The sequence below is a fragment of the Fukomys damarensis genome, unplaced genomic scaffold, assembly GCF_012274545.1.
Source record: "Fukomys damarensis isolate Sample0158 unplaced genomic scaffold, DMR_v1.0_HiC HiC_scaffold_22, whole genome shotgun sequence".
Taxonomy (NCBI): Eukaryota; Metazoa; Chordata; class Mammalia; order Rodentia; family Bathyergidae; genus Fukomys; species Fukomys damarensis.
In genome coordinates this window covers 28432125-28449875 of record NW_022900934.1, presented here as the reverse complement: position 1 = coordinate 28449875, position 17751 = coordinate 28432125, and the positions used below count along the sequence as shown (strand labels likewise).

Sequence of the window (17751 nt, the reverse complement as noted above, 5' to 3'; positions counted from 1 at the left end):
CCCCCCCCCCCCATTTACAAAAGTGTTGTTTCCATTTTTTTTCCCTTCCATTTTTTTTTGGTACCGGGGATAGAACTCGGGTTCTTGCTCTTGCTAGGCAGGCGACAGAACCACTGAGCTAAATCCCCGGCCCTTTCTATCCTCTTTTTAAAATCATTTTCCCCTTCCTTCCCTATCCCCTCCCCTCTCCCTTGTTTCCCCTTCTTATTTGAAAATATTCTTCCTACTTCCCAATATCTATCCTCTGTTTTGCTCCTTATTTTCCCATTGGGTTTATTACACAAGTTATTTGTGATATTTAAACTTCTCAAATGTTTATTTCACTCAAAGCTATGGTCTCAAGGTGCATCCATTTACCTAAAAATGATTCAAGTTTATCCTTCTTTATGACAAAGTAGTATTCCATTACATATAAATACCACATTTTTTATCCATTTATCTTTTGATAGGCATATAGGGTGTTTCCAAGATTTAGCTATTCCTTGTACTGCTATAAACATGGGTATGTGTATATCACTGTGGTATAATGCTTTTAGCTTTTTGGGGGAAGATACTTAGAAGGGGATGCAGCTGGATCAAATGGAACCTCTAGTTTTGGTTTTTAAGGAATCTCCATACTGATTTCCATAGTTGTTGTACCAGTTTACAATGGAGAAGAGTTCCTTTTTCCCCACAGCCTCACCAGCATTTGTTATTTTTCTTTCTTTCTTTCTTTCTTTCTTTCTTTATTTCCTCCTCCTCCTCCTCCTTTTTGGTTGAATTCTTAGCTACTGTAGACATTCTTTCTCAAGTAAAATGGAAACTCAACGTTGTTTTACTTTGCATTTATTCAATGACCACTGATACTGAACATTGTTTCATGTATTTATTTGCTGTTTATTTGCTTTTTTCATTTGAGAAGTTTCTATTCATTTCAGATGCCCATTTTTGGACTGGGTCTTTAAATTTTGGGGGGATATTTTTTAAAGTTCTTTATGTATTCTGGATGTTAATCCTTTGTCTGAGGAGTAGCTGGTATAAAATTTTCCCACTCTGTGGCTTGTCTTTTCATTATGTTGGTAGTTTCTTTTACTGTGCATCCTTGGGATTTTCTAGTACACCATCATATCATCTATGAATAGGAACAGTTGTATTTCTTCTTTTATAGGTTTGTGTGTCTTTGTGTTTTTATTCTTTTCTTGCCTTATTGCACTGGCTAGATCTTCCAGTACTTTGTTTAATAGAGCAGTGAGAATTACCTTGCTTTGTTTCTGAATTTTAGGAGGAAGCTGTCATCAATTTCTTTTTGGCTCAAATATTTTTCAAAATAAAAATCAAATTGAGCCCTTTTACACCTCATTTCTCATCATTTACTGTAAATATTTTTTCTACTTTTAATGACTTATTTATTTTAAATTTTGTATTAGTACTGTGCATATTTGCAGTATGTAATGATTATGTTCATCTAGAGAATTGATACATGTGCATAACACATTATAATTATTTTTGCGTCTTCCCCCCACCCTCCTTCTTAAGTGAAGAATCATAAAAGGATCTTTTCCTGACACTAATTTCCCTTGGAAAATAACGGACCCACCACCCTTCCTGTCCACTTCCTTTTTCCTCGCTCATTTTTAAGGGTGTGGAATCTGATGCCCCCTAGTGGCGTCATGAAACCACACTCTTTCCCAGTTCCTCCCGGTAACATAGTGGGAGGTAGGGTTGAGCCTGGGGTCTGCACCTTTCTCCTTTGCCCATCTCTACCCTTACCCCCGGCCCCTGCCTCATGGCTCCTGGTGCCTGCAGACGGCGGTCTCTGGTTCCTGGCCTGGCCAGCTGGTGGCACCAGTGTCCGGGAACAACCTGGGCGTGCAGCGTGCGGAGATCAAGCCTGGAGTGCGGGAGATCCACCTGTGCAAAGACGAGCGTGGCAAGACAGGGCTGCGGCTGCAGGCCATAGACAAGGTAGACAGCGCGGGAGCAGCAGAGTCGGGAGGGTGGCGCAGATGCCCAGCTGCCCTGGGGGTACCAATTGGTTACAGTCTGAGAGGGGCAGACAAAGACACACCCCTCCTCGGGCTCAGAGAAGCAGGCTACTGTAAGGAAGGCGCAGCCCTCACCCAAGTACCCGGTTGCTAGGTTGCAGCAGGAACGCACCATGCCCTCCTGGCCTCCTGTCACTCAGAGCCTCTCTTTTCCTGGCCCCAGATTCCAGGGATGTGGCTTCCTGGTGCTGTGGATAGAGGAAACCAAGTTAGCCAGATGCCTTTGGGAGAGACCGTTCAGTAGAGTGGCTGGGGTTGCAACCTCTGGCTGGGGCTGAAATCCAGACACACACCATGTGGTCTGGCGCGTGTCATACCCGCCACACAGAGATGCAGTCCTGGTGCCTGGAAGGCTCCCAGAATATTAGGAGAAAAATGGCAACTCTCAGAAGGTGCCTGGGATCGGGGCAGCCAGGGTAGCTGACTCTGCCCTGCCTCTTCCAGGGGGTTTTTGTGCAGCTGGTCCAGGCCAACACCCCTGCATCCCTGGTGGGGCTGCGCTTTGGGGACCAGATCCTGCAGGTTGATGGGTGTGACTGTGCTGGCTGGAGCACAGACAAAGCCCACCGCGTGCTGAAGAAGGCTGCAGTGGAGAAGATTGTCATGGTCGTTCGGGACAGGTGAGTGGCAAGGCCTCAGAATCCTCTCTGCAGGAGCCTAGATACCTCCCCAGGCCCAGCTCACTGTCCTTTCTGCCAGGCCATTCCAGCGGACTGTCACAATGCACAAGGACAGCTTGGGCCATGTCGGCTTCTTCATCAAGAAGGGGAAGGTTGTGTCTGTGGTCAAAGGGAGCTCTGCAGCCCGCAATGGGCTCCTCACCAGCCACTGCATATGCGAGGTGAATGGGCAGAATGTCATTGGACTGAAGGTAGGCTGCGGCCATGTTCCACAGGGACTGTGAGGCTGGGGAGGGCACCGTCCGAACAGGTTGTGGCCCTGCCAGCCGTAGCGTCCTGCTCTGAAGGTTGTTGTGGGAGTCAGTAAGACCATGGCTGAGAGCTCTGATCACAGTGCCAGCTACGCAGTGAGTGCTCAGGAGTATCAGACACTGTTACTAACTGTGGAGGGTGTGACAGGAAGAGGGGTGAGGACACAGGTACCCACCTGGCTACAGGCTGTATGGACACCTCAGTCCAGTGATGCCTCTTTACTCTGCATGACACTTCTATTTGTCTGTTGATCCCATTTAGTGATAATTTTATTTTTTAAGAAAATCTTTCAGAAATCCATTTCTGACCTTTGTTCATTTTTCAAGGTGGGAGCATGTGGTACCTTTACCTTTAAAAAATCAAGGTACTTATGGGCATGGTGGTTCACGCCTGTCATCCCAGCACTCTGGGAGGTTGCAGCAGGAAGATCACAGGTTTGAGCCCAGCCTGGGCAACACAGCAGCTTTGTGAGATCCTGTCTCAACATAAAGGATGCTGTGTTTGTGTGGGCAGGGGGAGTAACGCTATGCAAATGGGGGTTAAATCCCCATTACTGTAACAGAAAAAAAAAAGAAAAAAATTCAGGAGAAGCAAGTGGTCTGGGGTGAGGGACTCTCAGAATGTGGACGTGGAATGGGATTCCCAGGGGGAAGAGACCACAGATAATGATGACTCTTGGTTTTATCCTGATTTGATGCCACTCTGACTGAGAGTGCCTCTCAGCCCCAGTTGTGTAGTGGAGTGAGCTTTTCTCCTGCCACAGCTCTGGCACTCATGGGGCAAGGCTTCCTCTGGCATGGGTGACAGCACTTTGCCACACTCCTAGTACAGCCATTCCTGTCATTGGCCTGCTTCCTTGTACCTCCGTCTCCCCCATCTTCCTCAGAGGCTTGTTCTGGTAGCTCAGGACCACTGTAGTCAGGAAGTTTTCCCTGATATCTGCATAAGATCCTTCTTGCTGGGATCCTTTGTCCAGGATCAGGCATAATAGTTCAAAGAAACCCACTTACTTAAAAAAGCTGAGTGCTGTGTGGGGGGGGTACACACCTATGAACCCAATACTGCTGAGGCTGAGACAAGAGGGTTGCTATAAATTCAAGGCCAACCTGGGATACATAGTGAATTCAAATCAAAAGATCCTGTCTTGAAAACAAACAGTTCAAGGCTGGGCTTTCTCAAATGGCCCTGTCTCAAAAACAAACAAAATTAAGTACAGCCATATCAATTCTGAATTAAGTCAAGTGTTTGGATATGCATTAATTCATCTGTTTGAAAGTATTACAATTCTTCAACCTTAACTGTTTGAGCACATTCATGGTAAGTTGTGATTCATCTGCACAGAAGGCTCCAGGCATCATTGTGAATTGCCAGCTACTCTACCAAGCCATGGCCTGGTGAGGTTCTTAGGGACAGCCTCTCCATTGAGTAGCTCCAGATACTCCCTCTCCTGCTCCTCCTCTTCCTTATTTTCTCCCCCCACTCCTTCTCCTCCTCCTCCTCTTCTTTTCTTTTTGGTTTTTTGGCTTTTTAAGATAAGGTCTCACTCTGTAGTTCAGGCTGGCCTGGAACTCCAAGTGATTCTTCTGCCTCAGTCTCCGTAGTGCTGGGATTACAGGTGTGCACCTCCACACCCAGACTGATAGCTATATTTCTTGAGAACATTTATAATTTTGAAGTTTTATTTATTTCTATACCTTGGTCACTAGTTCTGTCCCATCTTCTATTTATCCTGGAACAACTAGACAACACATAACCAGATTATACATGTATGTAAAGCCTGGCCCTGTGGGTGGTCGTCAGTGGCATCCTCCAGCAGCAGCCGTGCTGACCTCCACACAGAGGGTCCTGCAGTATGGCCCCTGGCCCCCAGGTGACCATGCACTCACCTCCTCTGCAGGACAAAGCAATCATGGAGATTTTGGCAACAGCTGGAAACGTCATCACCCTGACCATCATGCCTGCTGTGATCTTTGAGCACATGGTGAAAAAGTAAGGCTATCATCCCTCCTCTGTCTTCCCTCTTCTCTGCCTCCTGGAGCTTACCTGGGCTCCTTGGTGCTAATTTATCCTCTCCTCTTCTCCTCTCCTCCATGGTGGATGATGGTTTCTGGGGATTTGGAAGTCTCAGAACCAGGGGTGAATGGACACACTGGGTGTACAGACTTGGGGGGTGCAGGGAGAAGGAGAGACCAGTTTCAGCCATCATTACTTTGTGATATCCAGGTTGTCCCCGACGCTGCTCCACCACACCATGGACCACTCCATCCCAGATGCCTGAAGCCACAGCAGCGCAGCACAGGCCTCCTGCCTCCTTGGCCTCAGATGACAGGTTGCAGCTGGCCTGCTGCTTGGGTTGTTGGGTGTCTTGTGGCTGTTCCAGGTGGGTGGACGTGGGCTGGCAGGAGTCTGTCCTTTGAGCCCACAGGCCTCCTTGGAGCCTCAGACCCTGTGCTGGGCTATGGCTCAGACAGGGCCCACAGGCTGCCAATTGAAATGCCAGGCATGTAGGTAGGCCAGCCAAATGCTGCTTGAACTTCGGCTGGAACAACTAATCCTTTCAAGATTAGGCCTGCACCAGGAAAACAGTTATACATTTTGAGAGTATAGAACGCCACTCTTTGCAATAATGTTTCTTTGCCTTTACTTGCTCCCTGTCACTATATAATTCATAAAAGTATGATATCTTACTGTCTTTTGAATACAGTTTTGATTTTAAACACAATCCCTTCCTGAAGGTTAACTGGAAATTCCAGAATCCTTGGTGCATGATATTCCACAGCTGTTTTCCTTTCAAACAGTGGGGAGACCAGAACCCTTTCTACGTGTCGCCTCAGAGCAGTGATTTGACAGCCTCCACCCCAGGCCACCTGCCAGTCTGGTGCAGGGAAGAGTAGAACTGGGGCCACAAGCTGGCACTGGCTTTGGTGCCCCCCACTAAGGGACCATGTCTGCTTCTGTGTCTGTTAAATGGAGTGAGAGAAACCCCTTCATGGGAAATGGGGAAGAAAAAATGCTACATCTTTATACTGTCCAGCAGGATCTGAAACCTAGCAGCAGAGGAAGGTGGCTGTCTACTTTGTGTTCAACCTGCATGGACCATGGTGCCCCAGCCACATTCATCAGGGCCTGGTGGGGTCAAACCAGCACATGGCCCTCTGCTGCCCTCTGCGTGGGAGGAAAGACAGTGTGAGTCCCACCCGCCCCCTTAGAAAACTGACACAGGAAAAAGAAACCAGGCCGAGGGTCTCACGATATGTTCATGCTTTAATTCAGAGCTGTGTGGTGCAGGTACAACTTTTTCTGGACAAAAGGACAAGGAGATGAGAGTCAAGACCCCTCCCCACCTCCCTCCTTCCCACATCCCCTAAATTCTTGGTCAAGGGGATGGCCAAATGTGAGAGTGCACTGTGACCCATTTGCAACATCCCCTCAGTCAGAAAGGGAGTTGAGAGTTCTCTGGGCAGAGGTCCCCAGGAGGGGAGGCTTTTGCCCTGGAACCTTGTGGTCTGCCCCCGACCCCAAAGTGCTCAGATGCCCCTGTGCTAGTGGCGACTGGGAAGGGTATTCAATGAAAAGCTAAGTTACTCCCTCGGGAAACATTTGTCATAAGCTCTGCTCAAGGCCAGCTGTCTTTGCAGAAGCCCAGGCCCAGCTCCCAAGTCCTTCCTGGGCCTGGACCAGAGGGATAGCAGCGCTGCTATGGTCCTGGCCCCAGAGCTAAGGAAGAGCCACCTCTAAACACTGGGTTCCCAAGTGACCAGCAGTTCCAGAGGTGGTTTTCTGGGGACACTGTTCTTCGAGACCTAATCAGCTCTGGCTGGAGGCTGGAGGCTGGGGAGGCCCTGAAGATTTCTGTTCCAGAAGCTGAGAGGAAGAGGGAAGGGCTGCAGCCCCACAGGAGGAGGTATCAAGCAGAAGGAAAGGGGAGCTGCAGAGGAGAACTCTCTAGAGGGCGCTGGCCAGACCTAGCCTTGATGCCCTCTCTAGCCTCCTCTGTGCCCCAGCTAGCCAGGGCTAAAGCTAAGCCGGCAGCCCACTGCATGCCCTCACCTGGGGCTGCACAGGCAGTGCAGGCCCTTTGCATAGATGCGGGGTACTGAGCACATGTATGCTCAGAGGCTGGGCTGGGGCTGCCCTAAACCTAGGAGTGAGCTGCTTTTGCTACTGGAAAGATAGAGAGCCCACTGAAGGCCTCACTAGAACCCACAAAAAGAGGCCCCTCAGTGCTATGCTCTTGGGACCCTGTGACCTATAGTCACGGCTTGGGCCAGAGTGGGAGTGGAGGGCAGCAGCCTTCTCCTGTGGCCTTGGGCCAATACCTGGGACCCACACATGGCCCAGTCCTTACAGGTGGCTTCACCAGCAGCAGGGACAGAGTGGACAACAATCCCAGCCCTGTCCACACCCACCACAACACAGGACACGATAGGAAGGCCACAGACAGACACAGACAGGAGAGGGTTGCAAAGCTTGACTAAATTCCAGTGGTGAAAAATATATAGATTTTATGTTGTCAAATATAGTTCATACTTTTTTTTTTCAGCAAAGCTTTATTTTTAAGGAGATGCTGTGCAGCTCCATGAGCACACAGCACAGGAGGTTGGGTCCGTGGCCAGTCCTGGCTTGGCTTTGGGTTGCTTTGGTCCCCTGACCCATCCACGGCATGACCCAGTGTCCTGTGGGGCCCCTGCAGCCAGGCCCCAGGCACTCAGGTTTAGTTCAGCTGAGGGCAGGAGTGGTCCACAAAGGAGGGCTGGTCTGAGGCCCCGGCTGAGGTGGAGGAGCTTTGGAGGCACAAAGCGTGTGGCAGAGGGGGCTCTGGCCCAGGTGGCTGGGCTGGCTGCCCACCCCCAGTGCATGCAAATACCCCCTGGGGGGAGGGCACAGAGTGGAAGGGCAGAGCCCACCAGTCAGGCAGTGGCCACTGGGGCCTCGGGATGAGGGCAAGGAACCTTGGCAGAGAACCAGAGTGGCCCCTAGGCCAGAGGGGTACATGAGACGTAGGGTCCCACCAACTCCTCCAATATGGGACCTAACCTCTGATGAGTGGGCAGGATGCCCTGGTGGGTGTAACCCCCCATGGAGGAAGAGGAAGGAGTTTACTTTGTAAACTAATAATGGTAATAAAATATCAGCAGCTTTGCTGGGGGACTCAGATGTGGTCCCAGGGAAGGTGAAGCATAGTGAGCCTTCTCAGGCTGACCCGGCTTGGTCTGGGAGCAGGTGGCCACAGGGCTCTTCCTGCCCTGTCATGTTCCTGCCTGAGGAACACGTCCCAGGGCACCCTGCTTTGGCCTGAACAAATGTCATGGCTTCCATAGCCCATCCTGAGAGTCATCCTGCCAGAATTCTCTGCTTCCCCAGAGGCAGGCAGGTTGATTTACGGACCCTCATCCCAGAAAGCAAGCAGCCACTCCCAGGGGTCTTGGGATGGGGGAGAACCAAGCCCCAAAGTGAACACAGTGCAAGGCAGAGGTTGGGCTAGAGGCCCCTTGAGGAATGGCGGGCATACTCCAGGGGCAGCCATGGCCTCTGGCTTCTCAGAGCAGCCAAGGATTCCTGAGTCCAGCGCTACACCCCTGGACAGCAGATGAAGTGGCCTCATTGGAGAAGATGCAGGGCCCCTGAAGCTCCCAGCTCTGACTCCTCTGTGCTGGCCAATCTCCCAATGGGTACCAGGACTTATATGAGTGCTCCCTCCACAGCACCTAGCTGGCCAGAGGTGGCTTTCTCTCAGGGAAGAACGATGTGACACATCCAGAAGCCAAGAGGAAAATAGGTCATGGGGAGGAACGTGGAGGTCAGACAGACACAGAACCCACCCTGCCCTCAGCCCTTCATGCTGAGCATGTTGTTCCACCAGCCATGGCCTTGACTGTGCTTCTGAATCCTAACTGGGGAGCAAGGGGGAGGCTGCAGCTCCAACCCAGGCCCAGGGGTTCCAGACCCTGCTCGAAGTGCTTAGATCAGTTTTCTGCACGTTGGCCACAGCTGTCTCTGTCTAAGGAGATAATACTGTCTCAGAAGCCTGGCGGGGGGCAAGGTGGCTTGGGAAAGGAGGCATGGAGTGGGCAGGGCACTGGGCAGGACGGAGCAGGGAAGGGAGGCTCCCCAGATAACCCAGCCAGAGACTTCCTGAGCAGGGCCCACCCTGTCTAAGGGCTGGGTGGAAAGAGCAGCCAGGTTGGGGGCCTCAGAAGTGTCTCTGTGCAGTTTGACCAATCAGTGTACTTCTCTGCCTTGAGACTCCCTTACCCTTCTCCCTCTGGAAGTTTTGGGAAGTCATTCTTCCCAGCCCCTGACACTGTTAATATCCAGGAAAGAAAACCACTCTAAACCCACAACTAAATAAGATGATTCCTGTGGCGATATGGGAGGGGGAGGACAGCGTCCCTACAATCAGTGGTCAGGCTGCCAGAGCGCTGTCTAGGATGGGGCGGCCCCCTCAGAGCTGAGAGCCACTGCCTGAGGAGCTGGGCCCGGAGTGGCCTAGAGAGCGGCAGCTGATCCTGCGGATGGAATGCAAGGCCACAGTGCAGCAGCCCCGAAGCAGGGAGCTGATGTTGTAGATGGGCTGGCCCTGGCGTCGTTGAGAGCGGCAGAGCCAGGCTACTGTGGGCACAGCTGGCACCACCACAGCCAGCAAATCCACGATATAGTGGCGACTCCAGTAGCTCTTGGGCTCCTTCTCAGCCGTAGCTGCAGCTGTGGCCACCTCCTCCTCCTCCTCCTCCATGGGGCACACCACACTCACCGATGGGCCAGGGTTGGGGTTGGCTCCAGGCCAGTGTGCAGTGGGCCCCCGGGTGATGGCCTGCAGGACCTCGAGCTCATCGCCCATTGTCACCTCCACTGCTGAGTTGGGGTCTCTGGGCCCTGCGGGGTGGGCCTCTGACTCTGGATGCCTATCCTCAGGGACAGTCCCACAGACCTGGGCCTGGGTCACTCTCTCCAGGATGGTGTCCAGGTCGGGTTGGTACTGCACAAAGTCCGTCTGGATGGCCCGCTCCTGCATGCAGCTCGCCTGCACACCAGCCTCCGTGGCACACAGAAGCTTCTCATACGTGTTACTGGTAGGGAAGCGGACGCCCAGGCTGAAGGAGCTGTGCAGTGAGGCCTCCTCAGGGCCACAGTCCACCCCTGATGACAGCAGGCTGCTGGCCTCCAGAGCGTCGGTCCGGCTCAGTGTGTCATCAGCAGCCCCAAAGCCACTGTCGGCTCCATCTTCAGCAGAGGTTCTGGAGGGATCACCAGGCTGGCGGTCACCGCAAACAGCTGGGTCACTCAACTTGGTATACGTGGAACTGCGGGTGAGGGAGCGGGCAGGGGAACCACCAGCCGACTCCCCAGTGCCCTCTTCTTTGGCCATGCCATTCTGGGCCACCTCCATGCTGTGCAGCAGGGTCTCCAGCTTCTTGTTCTGGATGTTGATGTCCACAAAGTATTTCTGCAGCCCCTTGTCTTTGTCAATCAGGTTGTTTTTGACAGTGTCAATGACCTGTTTGAGCTGTTTGATCTCCTTGCGGGCTTCCTTCAAGGCTAGCTGAGCCTCCACCCGGTGGCATTCCTCCTCAATCCAGTCCTCCTGCATACGTGACAGCTGTGTCTTCAGGTCATCGATCTCTGTGTCCCTGCAAGCAGAAGAGACATTGGCTCACTCCCTGCCTGCCTGGCCTGTCACCATCACCTCAGAAGGCAAGAAGGGGCAGTGTCACCAAAGATAGGGGTCCCTGTACTGCAGAAACTCAGAGTTAGAAACAAAAGAGGGTCCTTGGTGCCTGATACCCCTTCCTTGTATCCCACAGGGAGCAGTGAGAGTGCCTGGGTGAAGGAAAGGAAAGGCCTCCGCCTGTGAAAGAAAAGAAATGTTGATCAAGACACTACCCATTTCTACCCTTGGAAGCTGAACTTCAGGTGACTTTCAATCCATCATCAGGAGAAGAGATGAAACAAAGATTCTTATAAGTGCTGCTTACGTAAAAACCTAATAAAATCTTAATATAAAGCAAAACTAACTAAACAGAAAATCTTTGCTCTATTGAAAGGAATGTGGCCTCCTTCCAAAGCAGGACATGAACATTTTCAATAGATGGAGATGTGGCCAGAGACCCTTTTGGAGATGGCAGTAGCATGAGAAGATAACCACTGTCAATGTTGATGGGGGGAGCTGATAATTTTATATCATCTCTCAAGCAGAGGGATGAGAAGTGGTAGATGGATCAGAGGAGGGTGAGGAGAACAGGGTGACTCTTTTTCCACCATGCTAGAAGTTTCTTCTTTGTGTGTACTGTAAAGAGGGGGGCTGAAAAATGGACAAGAAAGCACCAACTACTACTCTCGAGAGAAGGGTCAAGCATCAAGGAAATGTGACCACTGGAAAGCTCTTGTCCACAAATGCCCAGGCTTTTCCAAATCCCTGAGATACCGATGGATACAGGGTTGGGAGGGGAGGCAGGTAAGTATGAAAATCACGCCACTGAGTCTAGAGACAAAACCAGGGCAAGACTGAACAGAGATTGAGTGAAAGAAACAAAAATCAGATGAAAATCATTCATCAGCCTTCATCTCCTGCCTGGACAGTTTTCCTCCACCATGAAGCTGTTCAGCCCAAGCTCCAGGCTCAAAGGAACAAGATCTACAAATGGTATGGCCATCACTGGGGGATTATGGGCTCAGCACAGTGACTGTTCCACATCAAACACCATGGACTTTTCAAAGTGGGAAATTCCATTGAGGAACAGGGCCAAGGAATCTCATTCTACATTTTGCTGAAGGAATTAGGGCTGAGGGGTCTCAGAAGCCCACAGTCATCACAACATTCTCTGGGAGTGGGCCTTATCACAGAAAGGACTCAGCAACACACTGTGGGCAGTAGAGCTGCTTCCAGTGGTGATGGCAGATGTGCTAGTAGGTATGGGGGGATGCTTGTTCATCACTCACCCTGCTTCAGCATGGGGCACCCTGCAGGGTAACCCTCCTGGCCTCTCTCCCCACTCCTCGCACATGCCTCACTCTGGGAGGAGAAGAGAGTTTGGAAGAAGACATTGGGCATGTTCAGTGGAGCTGGTCCTTGCTTCTCTCTCCTTGGTGCCAGCTAGACTCCACCGAGCAATGGCTTCCCAGTCCTGTCCATGCCTCACTGGATTGCAGGACATTGCATAGGAAATAGATCTTTAAGGATGAGGTTGCTAAGTGGGCAACATAGGGGAAGCACACCTCCGGTTGTAGGGGCACTGCTTACGGATGCAAAGTGGTATCACATGTGGCATCTTCAAGGAGCAGAAGGTAAGCTACTTAGAGAAGTACAGATACAAACAATACAGAAATGCATGAGGAACATGGAGGTGTGGCATGGTCACAAGCTCCTGCAAGAGTCACAGTGTGGTCTGGACTGAGGTGTAAACACACTCACCACAAGCCATCCTGCCCAATCCACACAGAACAGGCAGTCTGCTCTGAGCCACAGGGTTAACCTCAAAAAGCAAACTGGGATATGGCCATCTGCTCCCCGAGGATATTAGTGCAAAAGGCCAAGCATACCCTGGGCATCATTGGGAAGATGACAGGAAATAAAAGTAGAAATCCTAGTTCTAAGACAAGAGGTCAGCACAATGCTGCCCTGAACTCCTGTACCTCTAAACCACAACACATCCAAAATGGATTGTCTACTAGGCAGGAATCTGGTCAAGAATGACATGGCCATTCATTATGAATTGTCCAGAAGAGACAGGTCCATAGAGACAGAGACAGCAATGGTTTGCAGGGATGGAGGGGTGACCTCCAGGTAGGTGCAGGAAAAGAACTCATCCCATAGCTGAGGCAGCATGGGGTGGGAGGAGGGGCTTTCCTCTTTGGAGCCCCAGATGTGCAGGCACAGCTATCTCTATACCCATTCCCTCTCCAAAGCAAGCTTTCCTTGCCCACCTCTCATACACAGGTGGGAAGATGAGGGGACAGCCCCTTGCAGGCAAACTGCTTCCTGTGTGGTCTGAGCAGCTACCTGGAGCAGTCAGGGGGAGTTGGAGGGAGTCTATAAGAGTTTAGAAAATCTGTTGCTGGGAAGGAGAGAGTGGGCGGATAATGGAAAGCCCTGGCCTCTCCTTCCTTCCACAGCACCCCAGGGCTCTGGTTCTTCTGGATGTGGAGCTGGTGGGTAGCCTCGTGGCTGCCCTAGCTGACTGCTTACCTGTCCTGGAGCCGGTCCTGTGTGTCCTTCAGCCGTGCCTTCAGGTGCCGGATGCACACCTCCTTCTGCTGCAGGGGGGTCAGGTACTGCTCTGGGGTGGGGGGCTTGATGCCATGGTTGTCACTGCACAGTGTGTACTTCATGGAGCGCCTGCAAGTGGATGCCCATCACGGGTGGGGGAGGAAGGAGCAAGAAAGGCACAGGTGCTGCCCCCGGGAGCAGGGTCCTCACCCTGCTATCTTCCATCTATGGCCACCAGAGGGCACCAAGCCAGACATCCCAGGTAGGCTTGAGGACACCCAGCATGCTGGAAGATGGAGTTTAGTGAAGCACTTTTTATACCAGGGTGGGGCTGCGGGCCTCCTCTGAAGAGGGGTAGGAACACCCATCAATAGGTGCACACAAGCCTTTTACTGCCACATGAGCATGTTACTGCCACCATCTGCACTGTACTCGAAGTAGTACTGGGAGTGGGGAAGCCTCCATCTCGCAGAGGTCTGCCGGCTTCAGAGAGTCTGGCTCTTACCCTAAGCCCACAGCCTGTCCTGTGGGCACCCAGAACCCAGGCTTCCAGACTCGAACCCTGAGAAAGCTGGAGGCTTGGGATGGAGAGGAAGGCTTCAGGTAAGCAAGGAGAACAAGGACTCACCCTGTAGAGGAGGAGATATGGTGGGGGGCTTTCATCTCCAAAGCTCAGAGCTTAGGGATGGAGCCAGGAAGGCAGATTCATGTACAGGCACACATGTGGCACAGCTGTCTCCATGAATCTGATACAAACCCCCCTTTTCCACCCTCATGTGCATGTAGGTGAGCATTACCTGTACACACGCTAGTAGGGTGTACACATCTGAGTTTGTGGATTCCTGGTCCATGTGTACCCCACACCCACACATGTAGTCACACACAGTACCTGTGAAGCCTTACTCTCTTCCTACTGCCCCCATGGGCAATCTCACATGCCAGGACAGCAGCCTCTGCACAGGTCCACATTTTCACACCTGGGGTCTGGGCATGGACCAATAGTGGTACCCGATGGTACTGAAGGCTGGGTGTCCCCAGTTCCCAGCATGGTAGTGGCCTCTGTTTGGTGTGTGTACCACACACTGGCCCTCCAGGGCATACAGGGAGGAATATCCACCCAGAGTATGAGCAGGCCAGTGGGGAGGACAGGCCAAGACTTTCCGGGAAGGAGAGCACCCTGACTCCACAACAGACTGTGGCCCAGATGGTTCTACCCACAGCTTCCTGCTGCTGGTTCTTCTGTTTTGAAAGAAATGTCTTGGATCTCAGCTCAATATTCTGGGCACATTCCTGTCCAACTAGAGTCTCAGGCCTGCTGCCATCCCAATCTGCTCCAGGGAGAGGCAGATACCTTTTGGGACTACATAGACAGGCACTCATGAGGCCTACTTGCTGAAGAAGCCAAGCCGGAGGCAGCTTTTAGGGTTTCATGAAAGTTAATATTTACTGAGGAAACAACACTTATAGATTATGAACTGTTGACGAGAACTTGGTGGCAGGATCAGAAAGAGAAATGGGTTCACCTCACAGTTTACAAGTTTAACTTAAGCCAAGTTACACATAGCCCTGCTTAGCAAGGGGCAAGGTGTTGGCATGGGTTGGGAGCTTGGGGTTGCCCCCTCTGATCTAAGAGATATCTCTCCAAAAGACAAGCAAGCCATGCAAACAATGCTAAGGCCCCATACACTCATCCTGTAGCATCTGCCAGCCCTGCAAGGGCTTTGGTCAGAGGGGCACAGGCCTGTGTTGAGTAAAAAGTCCCATGCCTGGGGTGGAGTGGGTGGTGGTGGCAGTGACAGAACGAAGATTAATTAAACTAGTAAGAATCAAAGATTAGAGGGAAGTAACTTAAATTTTTCCATTTGCTTTTATGGGTATTTTCTCCAATATAACATTTAACATACATTTTTAGTCACTAGTTCTATTGTTCCAAAAATTAAATATATAATTTATAACATAAAAAAAAAAATATATATATATATATATATGCACACATATGAAATAAAACATACTATGACACATGTGTCTCATGCCTTGGAAAGCCTGGCTATTTGCAGTGAGGTCCTAATATAGGTCCCATCACTCACCTATGGAAATCACCCTCGTGGTAGGCAAGAGGACCTTTCTTAGAGGCAGTGTTCAGCCCAGGGGTTACAGTTATGAGATACCTCACAAAAATCTGTTACTAATGAAAAAGTATTGAAGTTGCCAGTGATATACTTTTCCACATTAAGTTAACACATCACTCCTGTCCCCCAGGCTCTGGGAGGGGTAACATCCAGGATGCTGGCATGTGGGTCCTGCATATGCCTGTCACCCAATATGCATGTTCACAACTGCTGCTTCCACAGCTCTGGACACCGCTGTGCACAAATGACATCCTCCCCGAGGAAGGGGCAGGACAAGCCATGGGTACTGCAGCTGAGTGTTTCCCGGTCTTCTCTGTCCACATCCCTCAAGACCAAAGAGCATAGACCAAAGCTCCAGTAAAATGGTTATTGGCCATCTAGGATGTGTGATCTACAGATACCAACTCACTGAAGCCTCTGGGCTATTAGCTTCATTTTACAGACAAGGAATGGCGATTCGGAGACAGGAAGTGGTTGAATCCAAAGCCATGGCTGCTTCTACACTTTCCCACTGCCCACTTGTACTTCAACACCAAGGAGCCACAATTCCAGTTTTCATTTTCTGGTCTTCCAGGACTCAAAGGTCCCCTTCCCTTGCCTCTCCAACCTGATCCTGCTTTTCAAATATTGGTCCATAATACCTGAGATCAAATTTAGCAATGCTGTGTTTCTAACACATCTCCCAAAGCAAAGTCACCCCTGCCACTCTCCGAGTGTCCCCTGAGAAGAGTAAGATGATAAACTCTGGAGTTGCCTCCTATTCCCATCTTGTCTTTTTCCCAGCAGAACCTGATTCTGTATGGAGGGGGCACTAACTCTCTCTGTACTAACTGGCCCTGTGGGCAGAGTTTTGCTTTCTTTATCTTTTTCCTGGATGGCTGTCCTATAGAAGCTGTTTTGCAATGAATACAAAGTTTTTTTCCAATGACAGCAGTGCAGGAAGACAGGAGATAGGACCTATGCTGCTTCAGAGAGCAGCTTACCTCTCCTTCTTCATGTTTAAAGTATCACTCTTGTTTGTTAACAACCAACAAACTCCTGTGTAGTGGGTATTATGTCCATCTTTTAGACTGGAACTGAGGCTTAGGGGGAGAAGCAACCTGTTCAAGGTTGCACAGCCAGTGAGTCAGAGTGCTGGAGCTGGAGATGTTCAGAACACCACACCAGCCTCCCCGCAAAGTCCTGATTCCCAGCCAGCCAGGAGGCTGGTGATAGGGTGGATTACCTGGGTGTGGGGCTGCTGTCGCTGCCCTTGCAGGAGCCTGAGTTGCTGCTGCTGCTGAGGGAAGAGGTGCCATAGGCGTCCCGCACGCTCACGGGCGGAGAGGTGCGCCTGGATGCAGGGAGAAGAGGCAGGTGCTCATTCTGGCTGGGGGGCAGCTGTGGGCACTGAGCGAACACTGCCAGGCCACTGCGGCTCAAAGCGCCCCCACTTCAGGGTCACCAGCAGGGAGAGAAGCAGCGGGGAGAGGGCGATGCACAAACAGGGGTGACAGAACAGATAGTGCAAATCAAGATGGAAAACCAAAAAGAGGCTGGTCCTCCTGGCTTCCCAGGGAGGAGAGCAGAAACTGGACAAGGCTGCAGGACAAAGGTGGGGCCCCTTCTGCCCTTCCCAAAGGTCCTCAACTTCCCAGAGACCACAAACCCAGGACAGAGATCCCTCACAGGCTGAGGGCAGAAGAATGGGATACACAGGGGTGGGGAGAGAAGGAACAGCCACTGGGGTGAAAATTGGTGGAGGCCGAGTGAACTGGAGTAGATGTCTGCATCCCTCCTCCAACAATGGTGTTCGTGAGTCTGGGATGGGTAGGAATCTAGTGTTTGAGCCTACAGATAACTTTCACATCCATGTGTCATTTGAGCACTTAAATAGTTCCTGGAGGCAGCTAGTGTTTCATGCCCATTTTAAAGATGGGAAAATGGGACATGGTTTGCTGGAAGGCCCAGTGTAAGCCAGTGGCAGGGGAAGTCAGAGGCTCACCTTCTCCCACCCCCTGCCATAGAGCTTCTGGGAAAGTGGAAGACTCACCTGCGGGATCCAGCAGAGGCCCGTCTGCTCCCTGGCAGGGACATGGCCATGAGGCTGCGGGTCCGAGTGAGGGGTGGAATGGGCGGTGTCCCTGGGGCTGAGGAAAGAGGGCGGGTTGGGGGGCCAGCAGGGAGGGCCGGGCCGGGCCGTGTCATCCTCTCACTGGGGCTGCTGCCAGGCATAGCTTCTCTTCTCACCCTTCAGCACCAGGCTCAGGTCACAGCCACATCTATCCGTGAGTTTAATGGGACAGGTGCACAGCCTCCCACCACCTGACTTAAAGTCACGATGGATTGTCAAAGCCTGAGGGGCAGTGGGAAATCATCCATCCGACCCAGTGTCCTCCAGATGAGTGAATATGCCCCAGACAGGGTGCAGATCTTGCCCAAGATCACAAGGACATGAGGGGCAGAGGCTCCTGTCCTCT

General features: G+C 51.4%; 2 protein-coding genes across 15 annotated transcripts in view; one reads left to right on the top strand and one right to left on the bottom strand.

Moving 5' to 3' along the window:
• Positions 1-5811, top strand: part of Sdcbp2 (syndecan binding protein 2) — a 20007-nt gene extending 14196 nt beyond the window's left edge. For all 5 annotated transcript variants that reach the window (XM_010612893.3, XM_010612896.3, XM_010612897.1 and 2 more), the window contains exons 5-9: positions 1786-1944; positions 2469-2644; positions 2724-2895; positions 4854-4945; positions 5180-5811. In XM_010612893.3, the coding sequence (XP_010611195.1) occupies positions 1786-1944; positions 2469-2644; positions 2724-2895; positions 4854-4945; positions 5180-5234 (654 nt within the window). In that variant the 3' untranslated portion in view covers positions 5235-5811. The remainder of the gene's footprint in view (positions 1-1785; positions 1945-2468; positions 2645-2723; positions 2896-4853; positions 4946-5179) is intronic.
• A 390-nt stretch (positions 5812-6201) lies between these two features.
• The window catches only part of Snph (syntaphilin), a 41924-nt gene continuing 30374 nt past the window's right edge, over positions 6202-17751 (bottom strand). For 6 of the 10 annotated variants that reach the window (XM_033766952.1, XM_010612900.3, XM_019205828.2 and 3 more), the window contains 4 exons: positions 17325-17421; positions 16518-16724; positions 13143-13292; positions 6202-10587 (listed from right to left, as the gene is read on the bottom strand). In XM_033766952.1, coding sequence (XP_033622843.1) covers positions 9402-10587; positions 13143-13292; positions 16518-16724; positions 17325-17374 — 1593 coding nt within the window. In that variant the 5' untranslated portion in view covers positions 17375-17421 and the 3' untranslated portion in view covers positions 6202-9401. Of the gene's footprint in view, positions 10588-13142; positions 13293-16517; positions 16725-17324; positions 17745-17751 lie in introns of those variants that run through there. The other 4 variants (XM_019205827.2, XM_010612898.3, XM_010612904.3 and 1 more) reach the window with 4 other exon arrangements.